Here is a 16,872-nt window from a genome sequence, read left to right as displayed (position 1 = left end):
TTATGCGCACACACCACACTTGTGACACGATACAGTCTGCTGTGTCATTCATGTACACCACACAATGGACGTGATGATTTCAGCTTCAAATTCAATGCAGAATTGCCCTCAGATGAGTTTAGGCAGAGTTATGAGTGTGTTTTATCTTATGGGGTATCTGCACATGCGATAGTGATATACCAAATAAAACATCTTCTCTGGATTTGCACCCCAACTCATTCTCTCACAACTTTTCTGATGTTAAAAGTAGATTCTGAAAAACCTAGGTTCTTAAAAGGTTGGCACAAAAACCAATTCAATCCTTATGATGTTTCCAGAAATCAAGCACTCAAGACAGCTCACCTTACATCTGAACCCAGTCTATTCATGAATGTTTGTTACTGTCATTTCAAACATACGGTTTCAAATTTTGAAAGTCATACCTTCTGCAATTTTCCATTCCTATAAGCCTGTTGGTTCTTAATGACATCAGGCAGGTACTTTGCACAGTATAGTGCCACTTCTTCACCTGGAAGAAACAAATTTCAGATTTGAATTCCAACCGACATATAATTTATCCTTTGGGAGGGAGAAAAAAATTAATTCAAGAATGCTTGGGGTTGGGGGGAAGGCACGTTAGGCTAGAGTTAGGAAGAGTAGAGGATCTATGGTTGTAAAACATTATGAAGGCAAGTAATCAAACCGTAAGTGATGAAATCACAGACGTGGATTCCAACAGTGTTGGGAAGTAGGCAGGTATGGACTGAATGTGCGGTTTGGAAAACAGGCCTGGTTGAGCAGGGCACCCAGATCACGCAATGTCAAGGACAGCCTTAAAAATTGTGTGTCTGGGACTAACAGGCAGGAGAAAAAAATGGTGCAAACTTGCAGTTTCAGGCAGACCCAACAAAATGGTTCAAGTCATGGTAATATTTGAGCTGCACAAAGCAGTGCCTCATGCCAATTGTTCAGTGGCAGTGTGTAAATGAAGATTAAGCCAGATGGGATTATGACCGTATAGGGGAGTCCACCACTGGGAGAAATAGCCCCTTCTTTCGAAAAAATATAAAAATGAAATGTTGAAAATAGCCTGTAGGTTGGTCAGCAGTTGAAAGAGAAACAAATTAACTTTTCAAATGCACTGATGAAGTTTGCTATGTAAACGTACATTTTTAAGGTGCTACTCAAATATATACTTTTTTGGGTTCCACTTTTACTGTGGCAAAACATTCAAAAATAGGTGAGTTCCTTGACTTCAACATGATAAGTTAATACATTTTAACACTCTAAATACATTTTAACACTCTATCCAGTTAAAGAATTAGACCATTTAATGGAATTTAGGTTTTTCCATTTTAATCTTTATGTCGTATAAATTATTGCAACCATCAAAATTAGAAGTTTACAGAAATTACCATAATTTGGGTTTAGTACAGTAGTTGTCATTACTGCTTAAAAGCAGAGTTACAATTTCAGCATTGCTTACATTTTCAACCTTTTATTTGCGCCAATGACCTGAAAATTCACATAATCAGACTGCTTTGGTTACAATCTCAACCCTGCAACTTTCCACTGCAAACAATGCTGAGTTAGTAGACCCCAAGACTTTACAATTAATCTTCGCTATAGGAAGTTGTTTACTGAAAGTTAAATGGGACTACTAAGACTCCCATCAAACTGGAAGGCAGAAAATATCAAGCACAATACCCATTTCATTCTAAAACTACTTAAAAGGAGTCAACTGGTTTGCCAGCATTTTTACAACAAACTCTTGAAATGAGTGTCTTGAAATATGTAAAACACCTGCTGATGGGGTTTGATTTACCCGTGCATGCTGCCCAAAACTGATCACCAAGAACTTTGTGTTTCAGAAAGTTTAACCCAAGCTAACAAATCAAATAATTGACAAGACAGTCAATTAATGAGTTAACACAATCAATCCCAAACCGTGTACTAAATTTGCTATGCTTTAAGCTGCTGGCAAATGATGAAAAGAATAGCCAAGGTGGGTTGGAGAGGAATTTTTCGATTATTATTTTTCCCTTATTGGCCCTTGTTTGCCTCTCCCAAGAGATACATCGATGGGGGAAATGGTGTAGGAAGTGTCCAGTCATGATACACCAGGTATCAAGTCATTTTTATGTTTGTATCCAAGATCGCAGAATGTAATAAGTCAACTTCCTGCGGCACTGCACACAGCAAAATCGAGACAAAGAGCAGTCCCGAGGCAAAACAGGACGTCAGGGCGTGCAAACTTTTATTAATCCCTCATTCTGAAGCCATATATTGGTGTGCCAGCATTTCCTATGTCCACATCGGCACACTCTTACATAATAACTGAGCCAGTAGGCAGAAAGAATTCCATTGCTCATTCTCCTACCTCCATGTCCGTCATAAACTGCAAACATAGCAGTTTCTTCATCCAATTCAGGGATACAGTTGTGGGCATCCTGAAAAATATAAATTCAGAATACATTTCAATCAATTTGTACAATTATACGAGCAACGGCCTGCCACAATTCAATCAGAACCAATATATCACTCAAACTTGCTACCTTCAACAGGTGACCCCCGCCCAAAATCAGGCCTAATTACCTGTAGGTCCAAAATTAACTGTCAGTATTGTTACAACAAACATTTTAATATCCACAGCCTTCACAACATTAATAATTGTCAAATTAGCTATTGAGTGGCATACAAATGCTGGGAATAATGAAACAGACAGACACATGTTACCCAGCGTATATGCTCTCAGTCTATTATTTCTTTCAAAATGCAAATATAGCAGAGAAGCTAATTTTGCACATTAGAAGATGTAATCATTATTAGACCCTTTCCCCCATAACTCCTTAGCCTTCAGCTGATTTCTGAGCATGACGAGAACACAATTCAGGAAATTACAACCAACAACTTTATCAACACCATCCAGGATAAAGCTTGATTGGCACCCCATCCACCACCTTAAATATTCACTCTCACCACCATCGTCAGCACCTATAGAAGATACGCTGCAGCAACTCACTATGCCTCCTTTGACAATACCATCCAAATACACGACCAATACCACCTAGAAGGACAAGGGCAGCAGGCGCATGGGAACACCACCACCTGCAAGTTTCCCTGACAAGCTACACACCATCTTGACTTGGAACTATATCACCGTTCCTTCACTGTCACTCAGCCAAAATTCTGGAACCCCTTTTCTAACAGCATTGTTGGTGTACTTACACACATGGACTGCAGTGGTTCAAGGTCCCACTGTAGATCAGTTGCAGTTGGTACACACGGCTGGCACTGTACACCAGGGGTGGAGGCACTGAATGTTTAAGGTGGTGGATGGGCTACCAAACAGACTGCTTTGCCCTGGTATTCAGCTTGAGTGCAGCTGGAGCTGCAATAATTCAGGCAAGTGGAGAAAATTTTCATCACACTCCTGACTTGTACCTTATAAGTGGTAATCAGGATTTGGGGAATCAGAAGATCAGTTACTCACCACAAAATTCTCAGCCTCTGGCCTAGTCTTGTAGCCACTTGTCCAGTTAAGTTACTGGCCAATGGTAACCTCCCAGGATGTTGGTGGTGGGGGATTTAACAATACTAATGCCATTGAATGTCAAGGAAATGGTTAGATTCTTTCTTTCTGAGATGATCATTCCCCTTATGCTTGTGTGGCACGAATGTTAATTGTCACTTTCAGCTCAAGGTTGAATGCTGTCCCAGTCTTTCTGCACGTGGGCATGGACTGCTCCAGTATTCAGTCTGAATACTGAATACAGTGCAATCATCAGCGAACATCCCCACTTCTGACCTTATGATGAAGGGGAAATCACAGATGCAGCAGCTGAAAATGACTGGGCTGAGGACATTACCCTGAGGAACTCCTACAGTGATGTCTGTAAAGTTCTGAGGTTCCAACTCCTTTCGTTCAGATAAAGGGAGCATCATCTTAATTCATGGGATGTTTTGAATTGCCCGCCACAATCTTTTCACATTCTTGCATCCTTCTAATAATGCTATGTTTGAGCATAGTAGGATAATCCTCTCAAACCACATTTTGCCACTCTCACCTTTTACTGTACTTACATCCAGCTACTCACATTTTCCTCCATTTACATTAGCATAGCTATTAAAAAGAGAGAATTTGTCTCACTTTCAAAACTGTGTGAAGATTTAAAAAGGAAAGCCAATTTGTCGAGCATTATAAACCACAGAAGTCATATATGAAGATTCAAATGACCCTATAGACCACATGACACAATGCAATCAAGTTTTTATCACAATACTTCTTTATCTTTTGTGACACACCCTTTATTTTTTTTTTAAATGGAAGGTGAAGTCCAAATGAGCAGTAGGATTAGAAAGGTGGACATGGAAACAGATTAGACATACCATGAAAGAGCAGAGATATCAAATTATCTGAAACCCACTTAAAGGAAAGCAGGAAATAGTTGGACGATGTGGGAAGATCTTAGATAATAATAAAGTTAAGGTACACAGAAGTAATGGTTGGGGGCAGCTTAAACCATGATCAAGTATTTACATTTTGCAGAAGCTTTTGAACATGAGCAGAGAGATAACAAGATGGAGGGGGTTAGTGAGAGAATTCCAATGTAGATGTGGATTGAGGGCGCAGGAACAGGGAAAAATTACATCTGAATTTATATTGTGTGATAATATTTTTTGCTGAGGATTTAAACAACAGAAAGTTACCATCCATTAGATTTCCTTCACCTTTAACTTAGGCATAGCACACTTCTCAGCAGAATTCTCCCAGTGTCCTGGCCAATATTTATCCCTCAACCAATAAAAGATTTTGTGCCTATAATCTCATTGTTGTCTGTGAGGCCTTGCAGTGCACAAATTGACCACACTTAAAAGTACCTCAATGACCACAAAACAATTTGGGGACCATGAAATAATGTTAACTGCATAAATTAAATGTTATGTGTAAGTGTTGACAGATGGGAGGACACTCATGGAAAATTATACACATGTAAAGAGACACACATTGACACTGGTGGCTCCATTAGTAATGTCTCACTTTGTAAATAAATCTAAAACTGAGTAGAGATTGCCTTCTAATCTCTATAACCTGTTGGTGAAGGTGGTGTGACATTCAGGATGGGTTATTTGCAGCCTCCTCAACGGCAATCTCCATTTTAACCAAACCTCAAGGCCGGCCCCCCACCAGCACCCCCCCTAACCCCAACCGTGTATAGTTTTATTACATACTTTATATATTACTTATATACAAGTCTGCCCCCTTTCATCCAGAAGCTTTCACCTCAATCTGAAAGCATTCAGTTCGGTTGTCAGCTGGCCTAAGAACTAGTTCCCAGCTGTTTGTTGGCATGTTGGCAAGGGAAATGAAAATCAAACTTTCAGATGGCTCAACAGGGAATTGCTGTGACTGGTCACTATGTACGCAATTGAATGTTTTGAAGTGTTTGAAAGAATTGAGGATTCCAAAATCAGATCTATTGGATCTCAGAATCTCTAGTTTCCATAATTCTGGAAAAAAAGGAGACAAAGAATTGGAAGCATGAAACCAAGATGGCCAACATTTGAAGTGTTGCTTGTGATTAAAATCACCATAGCAAACTGTTCAGAAAATCCTACTTGACAACTGTTTGTTGAAAGCTAAAGCTAATGAAGTTGCCACCAAGGTTGACCTAGAAAGCTTTGATGCATCAAATGGATTCCTGTGATACTGAGAAAGTGAGGCACAACCTTGCTTAACAAAATGTGTGTGGCGAGAAAGCAGGCTGTGACAAACCCAATACTGCTGTACGGACTGAGGAACTGTTGCCGGGTTTGTGAGCAGGGACCATCCATCTGAATGCATTTATAGTTGCGGCGAGCCCAGATTTTTCTCTGGTGCTTGGTCTGATTAAATGTTGTGGTGCATCAACCAAATGGGTTTGAACAAGGTGAAGCTTCTCAGGCTTGAGAAAAATATAAAGCTTTGTTGCTTTAAAAATTATGCAAGTAGCACGAATACTTAGATGATGCAAACAATTTGACTGCTGTCTTTCAACATCTGGATGAAAAAGTGATACACGATTGTGCTTTTAAAAGATAAAGCCACTTGCCATGAGGAGGTTTTCAAACTTTCACAAGGGTCCAATAGTGCTATGTATCAACTTTAATACCACTTCCATTACCTAGCCACTGGACCATTCATGGCATAAAGGACCACTATAAGATGAAGTAATTACTGCACAATGCAGTGTCTGTTCTGGGCCCCACCAAGGATATTAGGATTTTGCTGGCTGTGAAATGCTATTACGCATTGGATGCTATGCACTTATCCTGTAGAGTTTGGAATGCACTCACTCCCATCTGCATCCGGAGCCAGGTTCCAGCTCAGAAAACAATAACCCAGTCAAAGCATAGTAGAGAAGGTTAATCAAGTGATTCCCGGTGGTTTGAGGCAGATCATTTGATCTTGCTTCAAATAATGAACTATTTTCTCCAATGGAAGAAACCCAGAAGACGACTACCAAAATGAGAACTAGGGCATCTAGAAGTAAAATCAAGAAGCACTTCTCACAATGTTGCTGAAATCGGAAACACTCTTCCCCCAAAAAGGCTGTGGATATTGGGTCAATTGGAACTTTCAAGACTGACATCTATTGGGTAAGTGGAGTTGAGGTACAGATCAACCTTAATCCAACTGAACATTAGAACAGGCTCAAGGGTTGAATAAAAACAGAATTACCTGGAAAAACTCAGCAGGTCTGGCAGCATCGGTGGAGAAGAAAAGAGTCGACGTTTCGAGTCCACATGACCCTTCAACAGAACAACATGATGCTGCCAGACCTGCTGAGTTTTTCCAGGTAGTTCTGTTTTTGTTTTGGATTTCCAGCATCCACAGTAGTTTTTTGTTTTTATCAAGGGTTGAATAGCCTGCTCCTATTCCTTTGAACTTTTCAAAATTTAGGCAAATCAAAGTTGCTGCGCACCAGACCAGGTTTGATTTTTGTTCCTCCTCACTTTATAGAAATCCCCATTTATCAGAATTTGCAAGATTCTCACAAATGGTTGCAATTAAGTAAGTTCCATTGTAAATGCAAGTATTGCTAAAAAAAGACACACGCTGTTGCAGCTTTTCCTTTTGCACTCATAAGGCCAATTTGCAAGAATACCAAATTGCAAAGGGAACAACAATTTATACTACATAAGAGTGCGCCAATTGGTTCAGCAATACTCAAGTTCTGTGCTACCAAACAACTATCTGTAAATTCAAACTTGCTCTTGCTATGAAACCAGTTATTTTACTGCATTCTATGAGTGGGATCAAACACAAGTCATGAGTAAGGGTGTAGTCCACATTGCTATAACAAGGTGTGTGATTACTATTATAGATACAAGTTTATGCAACATGTACCATACGTTTTCGCATCTTACTGTGATTATTATTAAGCAGAGGCACATTTGGAGGATAGATATCCAATCTAGGCTAAGTTTAAGAAATTAAACATTTTAAAAGAAAAATTATATAAATCTCTGCTCCATTTCAATTGAGCTTTTGCTGAATTGTGCACCTATCAAGATTAGTGGAGCATCTTTCCACTTGGGGTTACCTAATTTGGGTTATTTGTTAAGTCAAACTGAAAGCATGCAAAGCCCACCCCACTGAAAATCTCTTGCCCAATTGTAACTACCTAATTCAAGCAGGCCTGTTAGATAACCCAACTGGGTGGTCTGAATTAAACTTTCTGCAAAATGCAAATTAATTTGCCAATAAGTTTGGAAGGAATCCTCTTCCTGCACAATGCAACAAACACTTCAAAAGATGGCACATAATCAAGCCCAGATCCATCTGAGTGGCAATAGATGCTCCCCAGAAAGCATTGACAATTGTATGCATGATAAAGTTCCAGAAATTTTAACTCATTATTATAAGCTTCAAGATACTCTGATATTTGAGATAAACCGATTAGATTGGTCTCCATTTTTACAAGCTGCAGTCAAGATGAGCTTTACCTTTCAAGGTCAAAAATGTTTAAGGGAGAGGGAGCAAACTAAGCAGTGACTCACCAACATGATTTACTGGGGAAGATGACTGGTGATTGGAAATTCCAAAAAGCACCCAATACTTTTGCAGTACTGTTACTCTGCCTAAAACCCAGAGAAACAGAGCACTATAAACACAAAAATTCCCTTCAGAGCTGGCAATTTTGGGGCTTACATAAAGCGTTGCAAATAAAAGCAAAATCCACTACCAACTGCTTTCGATACTAAGTTCACACCATCAGCAGAGAAGCAGCTTACACAGCCACTGATCACTAATTCTGAAGTAACAAACTTTGGGTTGCCTATTTTGACTTCCAGCAGACATAAGGGCCGACTTTGTCGACATTGACAAGAAAATCCTGACATGCCAGTTACTGACCAAAGTGGAAATTGGCGATACTGCTCCTAGTGGGTGCAACAGGGAGGATGAGACCCAAATGAATGATCCAGACCTCAAATCAAAGTAGAAGTAGGCTCGCCAAAGTCATGGCATCCAGTTCTTTAAAAGAAATGGTTGATAAACAAGGCAGGTGTCCAACAGGACTTTTCCCTGCATTAAGCACTTGGCAAGCTATCAACAAGCAAATCACATTCATAGGACTTTGCAATGTGACAAAATGCATAAAGTGCTCACGTTTCAACCATGTGTGGTGCATTAGTTGCTTTCTGACTTAAGTGTTGTAGTGTTTTGCTGTCTTGTTTTATTATTACTAATTCAAACTGCTGGATAATTTGAGGAAATGACAACTGAAATTGAACAGGAGTAAAACACATTTTCTGACCTTGAAACTGGCAGTCAGCAGAACGGGTTCTAGTCAATGAGTTAAATCAGGACCAGGATATGATTCTGATTATTCCTGTTGGTTCAAGATATCAAAAGAGGTGATAGAATATAACATTAATTGATTGTTTTAGAACAGTAGGATGTACAGAAATAACGTATCTGGTAAATTTGCAAAGCTTCATGCGTGCTTCATCACTGTGTAGCGTTTTTCACAAATTCTACTGATCCAGTTATTTGATAAACTTCACCTCGTAAATCGCTAATCTACTACTTAAATTGAAAGCTTACCACTCCATTATTGGACAAATATCGTAACGGTTGTAGTAAAGAAACAAAGCACTGGTCCAGAGTGTGGTTTAATGGTGGAATAACGAACTCTCGGCCAATGCCTTGTTTCTTTAATACAACCATAGCCACCCCCTTTATCTTTTGTTCCAGGACATCTTTATCATTTAATCTCTCCCACCCTCTACCAGACCTTCCCTTTCTTCTTCTCTCCCCCCACCCCGTCCTTTCAACAGCCAAAAAACCCAACACTTTCTGCCTCCCCACAGTTCTGTAGAAGTCATATTCAACTCGAAATGTTAACGGTTCCTCCCTCCATAGATGCTGCCAGACCTGCTGAGTATTTCCAGCACTTTGTTTTTATTTCAGATTTCCAGCATCTGCTTTTGCTCATTTCTATCATGCTTAACCAGTGGATCATGCTTTTTAAAAGCTGATTTGAGTACAATTGTTTATAGCTGTTATATCCGTTCTGGACAGCAAAAGAATGCCATTAAGAATCTCCTTCATTTTCCATACTGCAGTCACCCAAACTCAACTATTTCCAAATGTAGTCACCGAATTGAACTACAAATAAATTGGCCAGGATTGGGCTGGAGTTAGAAGCTCCTCAGTCCTATCAGGTGTGAGCTATAGGTCAATAGTTATTTCTGGCCACTTGGAGTTTTGTCTTTCAAATTATATAATTACATTGATTTGCTGTAGAGACCTTTTCTTTCTTATTTTATGCACTAGATTACTTGCCAGATGAGGATAAGGAGTCAGATACATTAATTCATCTTACACCTCTAAATAATCAAGTCACTTGAAGATTTCATGCATAAACATGTGATAATTATATATTGCTCTAAAAAGCATCTAACATCTTTTCAGATGCTGGCAAGCCTGCAGGTTTATTTCCAGTATGTTTGCTTTTAGCTCCAGATTTTCATTTCCCTCTTTGACTTTTAAACCAACCCATCTTTCACTGTGGTAGTTACAATCTCAGCCCTCTCCAGTGGGATTTAGAGCACAAGGTTGTGTGAGTCTCAATTAGATGCCCACCTGTGAACTGTAGGTAATTTGATCACTCCCGTGAGAGTGAGTGACAACGAAGAGTTTCACTCTATACTACAACCAGAATGGCACTACCCAAGACAAAGTGCGATCTGAAACTGCAACAAAATTCTGAAAATATGCGGTGGGCCAGTGTCTGAAAGCAAAATGTAGGTTACCAATTATTGGAAAGTTGTGCTTTTTTTTTTAAAAAAAAAACTATTAACATTAAATGCTGCTTTCATTCACTCAGCTAACAATCATGAGAATGCGGGCAAGTCTCAGCAACTTTTTGCACGTGTGTGTAACACTTGAGGTGCAGTAAGCCATGTCGTTTTGATGATATACTTGCATAAACCGAACAACATCTCTGCTGCAAATCAAAAATGTTGGCTCAGTGTTTCCTCCACGAGGTATCAGGAGAATAGTACTCGGCTGCAGTTTCACTCAAGCGATTTCGACTGATCGCAAGGGTTAATTCATTCTTAACAGGCTATTACCAACATAAATCTTGCTTGTTCCCATCTGTTACTAAACACGGTTTAACAAGGTGCTGGGTCAGACACACATGAAGCCCGGGCAGTTCGAGGCGAAGCCCACAATGCAAGGCCCCTGGTGGATAACGCGTGTGTGCATTCATTCACACTCCCTCTGCACTCACCTCCATGGAGACCCTCCAGCCTTGCATGGCAGAGACGCCAAAGCCGAATTTGTCGGTGCATTGCTCGCAGGAGCTCTTCACCGTGTTGGGTTGCGACAGGTAAGCACCCATACTGCTGCTACTTCCCCCTCCTCCTCTTCTTTCTTTCTTTCTTCTTCTTCTTCCTCCTCTTCCTCCCACCAGCAGCACCTCCTCCTCCTCGCCGCCGCTCCTCCAGAGGCCCGCAGATTGGGGCTCGATCCGCCTAGGCCGTGCGAGAGGAGAAGGAAGCGGGCAAAAGGCCGGCAGGGACTGACAGGGAAGAGAGATGGGGGGGGGGGGAGGAGAGGAGAGGAGAGATGGGGGAGGAGCTCAGGCGCATGCGGGGCGTGGCGTGGCGGGGCCGAGGTGGGGATGGGGGAGGGGAGGGGAAGGGGAGTCGGCGCCAACGGCCGGTCACCAGGGTAACCGGGCCTAGCAGCGCGCCCGTCACTACCCCTCCTACGCGCCGCGAGCACCCAGCTTCATTCGCTGAAAAACCGCGGGTTCTTTTTTTTTCCTCTCTCCCTTTTCCCCCCTTGAAAGGATTTTCGCTCCCTCTTTTAAAAAAATAAACTTCGAGCAAAATATCTCGTCGATCGGTCCCGCTCCCCTCAGGATTGTTGTAAATATATAATAAATATGTGACCCTCCTCCAAAATTCTGGTTAACTTTCCCCTCAAGTTTTAAACTTTAAAAAAAATATATATTTTTTTAAAAAATAAATCGAGGCGAAGGGGTTAAACGGACACAGGCCGGAAAGAAAAACCGCCAGTCACGTGACGCTCTGGAACATGGCAGACGAACGGGTCACTTCCTGCTGGCGGTGCCCCAGGAAATGACGTCAGCAAAGCGCGGGATTTTAACGCCCTGACCGGAAGTTCTAACCATGGAACTACAAATTCCAGAATCCTCGACATTTAAAAAAAAAATGCACGCACAGGATTTTATTCTTGCTGATTATTTTGTGGGCTGTACCTGTCAGCTCAGCCTCGTCGACAGTAATGAATAGGCCCAGAGGAAGTATGTGGCTTAATGGTATGTAAAAGCTACCAGGCAGAACCTCTATCCACCGAATGAAAGGAATTGATGCTTGGGGAAATCTGACAAGATTTGTCCCAAAGACAAAAGCATTCGAGGTCGTCACTAACACAGCTGGATGGAAAGTCAAAGTTGTGAAATGACCCTTCCCTTGCATCAATAAATTGTGCATCTCACTGCCAGGAATAACTTGAAGGCAAAACTAACACAAAAGCAACATACTGGAAACAAAAAAAAAAATATTGGCAATACTCAGCAGGTCAGGCAGCATCTGGGGAGAGAGATGCAGACAAAGTGGTGACCCTTCCTCAGATCAAAAACAAAAATACCTGGAAAAACTCAGCAGGTCTGGCAGCATCTGCGGAGAGGGACACAGTTAACGTTTTGAGTCCGTATGACTCTTCAACAGAACTAAGGAAAAATAGAAGAGAGGTGAAATCTAAGCTGGTTTAAGGGGAGGGTGGGGCAAGTAGAGCTGGATAGAGGGCCAGTGATAGGTGGAGATAACCAAAAGATGTCACAGACAAAAAGACAAAGAGGTGTTGAAGGTGGTGATATCTAAAAAATGTGCTAAGGGTAGAAAGCAGGACAAGCAAGGTACAGATAGCACTAGTGGGGGTGGGGTGGGGTGAAGGAATTGAAAAAGGTTCTTTTTCTCTCTTCTATTTTTACTTAGTTCTGTTGAAGGGTCATTCGGACTCGAAACGTTAACTGTGTCCCTCTCCACAGATGCTGCCAGACCTGCTGAGTTTTTCCAGGTATTTTTGTCTTTGTTTTGGATTGCCAGCTTCCGCAGTTTTTTGCTTTTACCCTTCATCAGATGCCTGACCCGCTGAGCATTTGCAGCATTTTCTTATCATGTAAGCTGAAAGAAAGCCGGGGAAATCTATTCATTACAAAGACTGATGTGGTGTCTCTGAGGTGCCATGCTTAACTTAAAATAAGCTGTTTCATTTTTGAATTGGTCTTAAGTTAGATGGTTAAAGCAAACTGTTTATTTTTGTTGGGTCAGGTCTGAGGTGCTTGCAAATTTGCAGTGGAGATGACGATTACTGAAAGGGATGGGAAGTTTGCATTTTGAGTCCCATGAGTTCTGAATGGAAGAGATGACTGAGGAACAAAACCGGAAATCACAAATAAAAACAAAAACTGTTGGAAATACTCAGCAGGTCAGGCAGCATCTGTGGAGAGTAACAGAGTTACTATTTCATCAGAACAGGATCTGATCAAAGGTCATCGACCTGAAATGGGTAGTTTCCCTCTCCATAGATGCTACCAGACGTGCTGAGTTTTTCCAGCACTTTCTGCATCCAGCAATATTTTGCTTTTATTTTACATTAACTCTTGTTTCTCTCTCCACAGATACTGCTTGGCCTGCTGCGTGTCGCCAGCATTTTTTTGGCTTTCGTTTCAGATTTCCATCCACAGTACTTGGCTTCTGTAAAACTGGAAACAATTTGCATTTAAAATGATAAAAGCAAAACACTGCGGATGCTGGAAATCCAAAACAAAAACAAAAATAAAAATACCTGGAAAAACTCAGCAGGTCTGACAGCATCTGTGGCGAGGAATACAGTTAACGTTTCGAGTCTGTATGACTCTTGAACAGAATTTTTAGTGTTCTGTTGAAGAATCATACGGACTCGAAACGTTAACTGTGTTCCTCTCCGCAGATGCTGTCAGACCTGCTGAGTTTTTCCAGGTATTTTTATTTTTGCATTTAAAATGAACTTGGAAAGCAAGGAATAAACAAAGAGATTAAAACAAAAAACTGCGGATGCTGGAAATCCAAAACAAAAACAGAAATACCTGGAAAAACTCAGCAGGTCTGGCAGCATCGGCGGAGAAGAGCAAAGTTGACATTTCGAGTCCTCATGACCCTTCAACAGAACTAAGTAGAAATAGGAAAGGGGTGAAATATAAGCTGGTTTAAGGGGGGGGGGGGGGGTGGGGAAGGGGGGTGAGTTGCTTGTCCCAACAAACCCCCCCCCTTAAACCAGCTTATATTTCACCCCTTTCCTATTTCTACTTAGTTCTGTTGAAGGGTCTTGAGGACTCGAAACGTCAACTTTGCTCTTCTCCGCCGATGCTGCCAGACCTGCTGAGTTTTTCCAGGTATTTCTGTTTTTGTCAAGGAATAAACAATCCCTTTCAATAACTTTTTAAAAAACCTATAAATTGTAAACAGGGCAGTTGAATTCATTACTTATAGTGCTCTTAGGGTTTGCGATTAAATGTATTCCTGCAGGTTTCATCATATGACTCCAGCCATTAGTCAGCCATCACATCCATCTTTGTGACGGACTGCCTTCCTACGTCAATTGGAAAGCAAAAAGAATCATTACCCAATTGAATGATGCTCAACTGTCAATCAAACAGCTCCCCCATTTGCAATATTTTTATTTCTAGTCAAAGAGAAATGTTCAAAAAATACCGGGGGAGAAAAAAAAAACAATCTTTTTTAATTTCTCTATATTTTTTCTCCAGTGATGCACACAGCAGTGTCCTGGGGATTGATCTCCAATTCCTGGATACTCCAGGCCAATCCTGGACGGTTGGCAACCCTGGGCGTTCGGCAGATAAACTTCAAAATGGTCCCTAAGATAAAAGCAAAAAACTGCGGATGCTGGAAATAATTTATATAGATTTTTCTTTTCCCACCTATTTCCATTATTTTGAAATGTATTTCCATCCATTGTTTTATCTCTACCTTTTAGCCTATTTCGATCCCTTCACCCCACCCCACCCCACCCCACCCCCACTAGGGCTATCTGTACCTTGCTCGTCCTGCTTTCTACCCTTAATGTCATCTATTAGCACATTCCTTAGATAATATCACCACCTTCAACACCTCTTTGTCCTTTTGTCTGTGACATCTTTTGGCTATCTCCTCCTATCACTGGCCCTCTATCCAGCTCTACTTGTCCCACCCCCCTTAAACCAGCTTTTCAACAGAACTAAGGAAAAATAGAAGAGAGGTGAAATATAAGCTCAAAACGTTAACTGTGTTCCTCTCCGCAGATGCTGCCAGACTTCCCGAGTTTTTCCAGGTATTTTTATTCTTGTTTCAAAATGGTCACCATGCACTGGCATACACGGAGAGCCCGCCTTTTTCCGAGTCCCATTGGCTGCTTTAACTATCAATCATAACCGTCGCTGGGGCTTGACTGGTGGAGACCGTCATCAGGAAGCGGCCGGAGCCGCCAATGGCGGAAGCGCTGCCTGACACCGAAGCCCTGCCTCCTGACGTCACTCGCACCGCGCGTGACATAACCGTTAGGCAGAAAGGAGGCGGTCCGCGCGCCAGCTCTGACGTCAGCGCCCCTCCGCCCCCTGCCCTCTCCCTTGGCGTGGCGGCCGGCGGGTGCTGATTGGGCAGCCTGGACGCCCGTCAAGCCGTCGCCCGGCTCCCCGAGGGGGAAAGTGGGCGGGGCGGCTGGAGGCGAGTCCGAGCGCTCGAGCGAATGGAGCCGCAGTTTGTGGTCGCCATTAGCGTGGGGTAAGGAGGAGGGAAAGGGATCAGTGAAAATCCGAGTGAGGAAATCGGACGGACGGACGGGCGTCTGGGTTCGTTTACAAAGCTTCCCAACATCTTGAAGGGAGGAGGGGGGGAGAAAAAAAAAAGCTTGATTGTTCAATCATTCGACGAGGTCTTTCCGATCCCCCGCCCCCCACCTCCATCCCTCTCTCCGGGTGTGTTCCCTCCCCCGGCCCCAGAGTGTCTGAGGAGCCGGGGCCATTCCAGAAGGGAGGATATCAGGGGGTGTGGTGGTGGTGCTGGTGCTGGTGGTGGGTCGTCATGTCGGAAGGGGAGAAAGCGGCGACAGCGGCGACGGCTGCCGTCGCGGACAAGGCGGCCGAGGCCATGAACGCGCCGGCCGAGGTGGATGACGAGGAGGAGGATGAGAGCGAGGACGAGAGTGAGATCCTGGAGGAGAGTCCGTGTGGCCGCTGGCAGAAGCGGAGGGAGGAGGTGAGCTTTTGACGAAAGGACGAGCGGGGTGACCTGCTGAAGGCAATTCACCCCTCCACCAACCAACCACCCACCCACTTCCCTTTAACTGCAGCATTTTAAACCCCAGCTTCCCCTTTTTTTGTTTGGGGGGGTGGATGGGTAAAAGCTTAAATCTGACACAAGACTTCTGGGGTTTTTTTTTTGTATTTTCTTTTGTAAATCAGTCACATGAAAATGGAACAAGTTGATGATGTAAAACAGACTCCCTTGTCTATGGCGAAAAGAAGGACTGGTTTATGTCTGGGCAGTGGAGACTCTTGATCAGATAAGTAATGCAGCTTGCAAAATAGCAGAATGGAACTGTGAATGCTTCTACTTCTGCTTCCCTCCCTACCCATTTAACTCCTATATTAAGAAAATGCTGAGCCTCCAGTGAGATGTCATTTGCACTCTCATCAGCCCATGGAAGTAGGATTCTGTTTGTCATACTGTTTTTTTGGAGGGTGCAGCTGTTTCTTTTAAGTCAAGTTTTCTCTGAAGAAAATATCCAGCACTTGCGTATTAGTCTGCTAAGGTTTGTAATATAGGAGTCCAGTATTTTTATTCCATCGAATATGCAATCCATGCTGTTCGGAAAGGGGGCAGTTTTATTGGGCTTGGACTTTGTTGACAGCAGATACCTTGGATAGAGACAGGTGCTAAGCAATTGTGATTGAAACTTGTATGTCATATAGGCTGCTTCTAAGCACAATGATGGCAAGTTTTATTTCACTGCTTACTATCGGGAAATCAATTGTCCAGTAGTCATCAAAAGTCAGTTGTCGTTCCAGTTCAAAACTGGACACATTTTTCAGGTGTGATCCTGTGCTATTCCAGTCTTGGAAATACCATGCCACAAAATGAATGACCTCATTTTATATTCATTGTTTCCCTCCTCAATAAAAGGGTTATGACTTTTTCCATACACATGAATTTAAATTCACCTGTAGTCTCTTAGCCATGAGCTCCTCTCTGAGTTAGCTTTACATTAGCTGTGTTTTTGAGCTGAACTTCTGCCCCCAGAGGATCTTCATCCCAAAAACCATCTCCTTCCAT

At 42.3% G+C, this 16,872-nt stretch overlaps 2 protein-coding genes across 3 annotated transcripts in view; one reads left to right on the top strand and one right to left on the bottom strand.

Annotated features, from left to right (window-relative positions):
- Positions 1–11,320, bottom strand: part of ppm1g (protein phosphatase, Mg2+/Mn2+ dependent, 1G) — a 33,244-nt gene extending 21,924 nt beyond the window's left edge. The window contains exons 1-4 of one of the 2 annotated variants that reach the window (XM_078557457.1): positions 10,764–10,868; positions 8,781–8,855; positions 2,360–2,429; positions 423–508 (exon numbers count right to left, since the gene is read on the bottom strand). In XM_078557457.1, coding sequence (XP_078413583.1) covers positions 423–508; positions 2,360–2,387 — 114 coding nt within the window. In that variant the 5' untranslated portion in view covers positions 2,388–2,429; positions 8,781–8,855; positions 10,764–10,868. Of the gene's footprint in view, positions 1–422; positions 509–2,359; positions 2,430–8,780; positions 8,856–10,763 lie in introns of both variants that reach the window. The other variant, XM_078557456.1, reaches the window with a different exon arrangement.
- A 3,952-nt stretch (positions 11,321–15,272) lies between these two features.
- The window catches only part of nrbp1 (nuclear receptor binding protein 1), an 89,277-nt gene continuing 87,677 nt past the window's right edge, over positions 15,273–16,872 (top strand). Inside the window, exon 1 of the mRNA XM_078557447.1 lies at positions 15,273–15,795. Coding sequence (XP_078413573.1) covers positions 15,622–15,795 — 174 coding nt within the window. The 5' untranslated portion in view covers positions 15,273–15,621. The remainder of the gene's footprint in view (positions 15,796–16,872) is intronic.

This window comes from Cetorhinus maximus, chromosome 14, assembly GCF_964194155.1.
Source record: "Cetorhinus maximus chromosome 14, sCetMax3.hap1.1, whole genome shotgun sequence".
In the NCBI taxonomy this organism is placed as follows: Eukaryota; Metazoa; Chordata; class Chondrichthyes; order Lamniformes; family Cetorhinidae; genus Cetorhinus; species Cetorhinus maximus.
The sequence above is the reverse complement of the archived record's forward strand: the minus strand, read 5'-3'. Positions and strand labels throughout refer to the sequence as shown.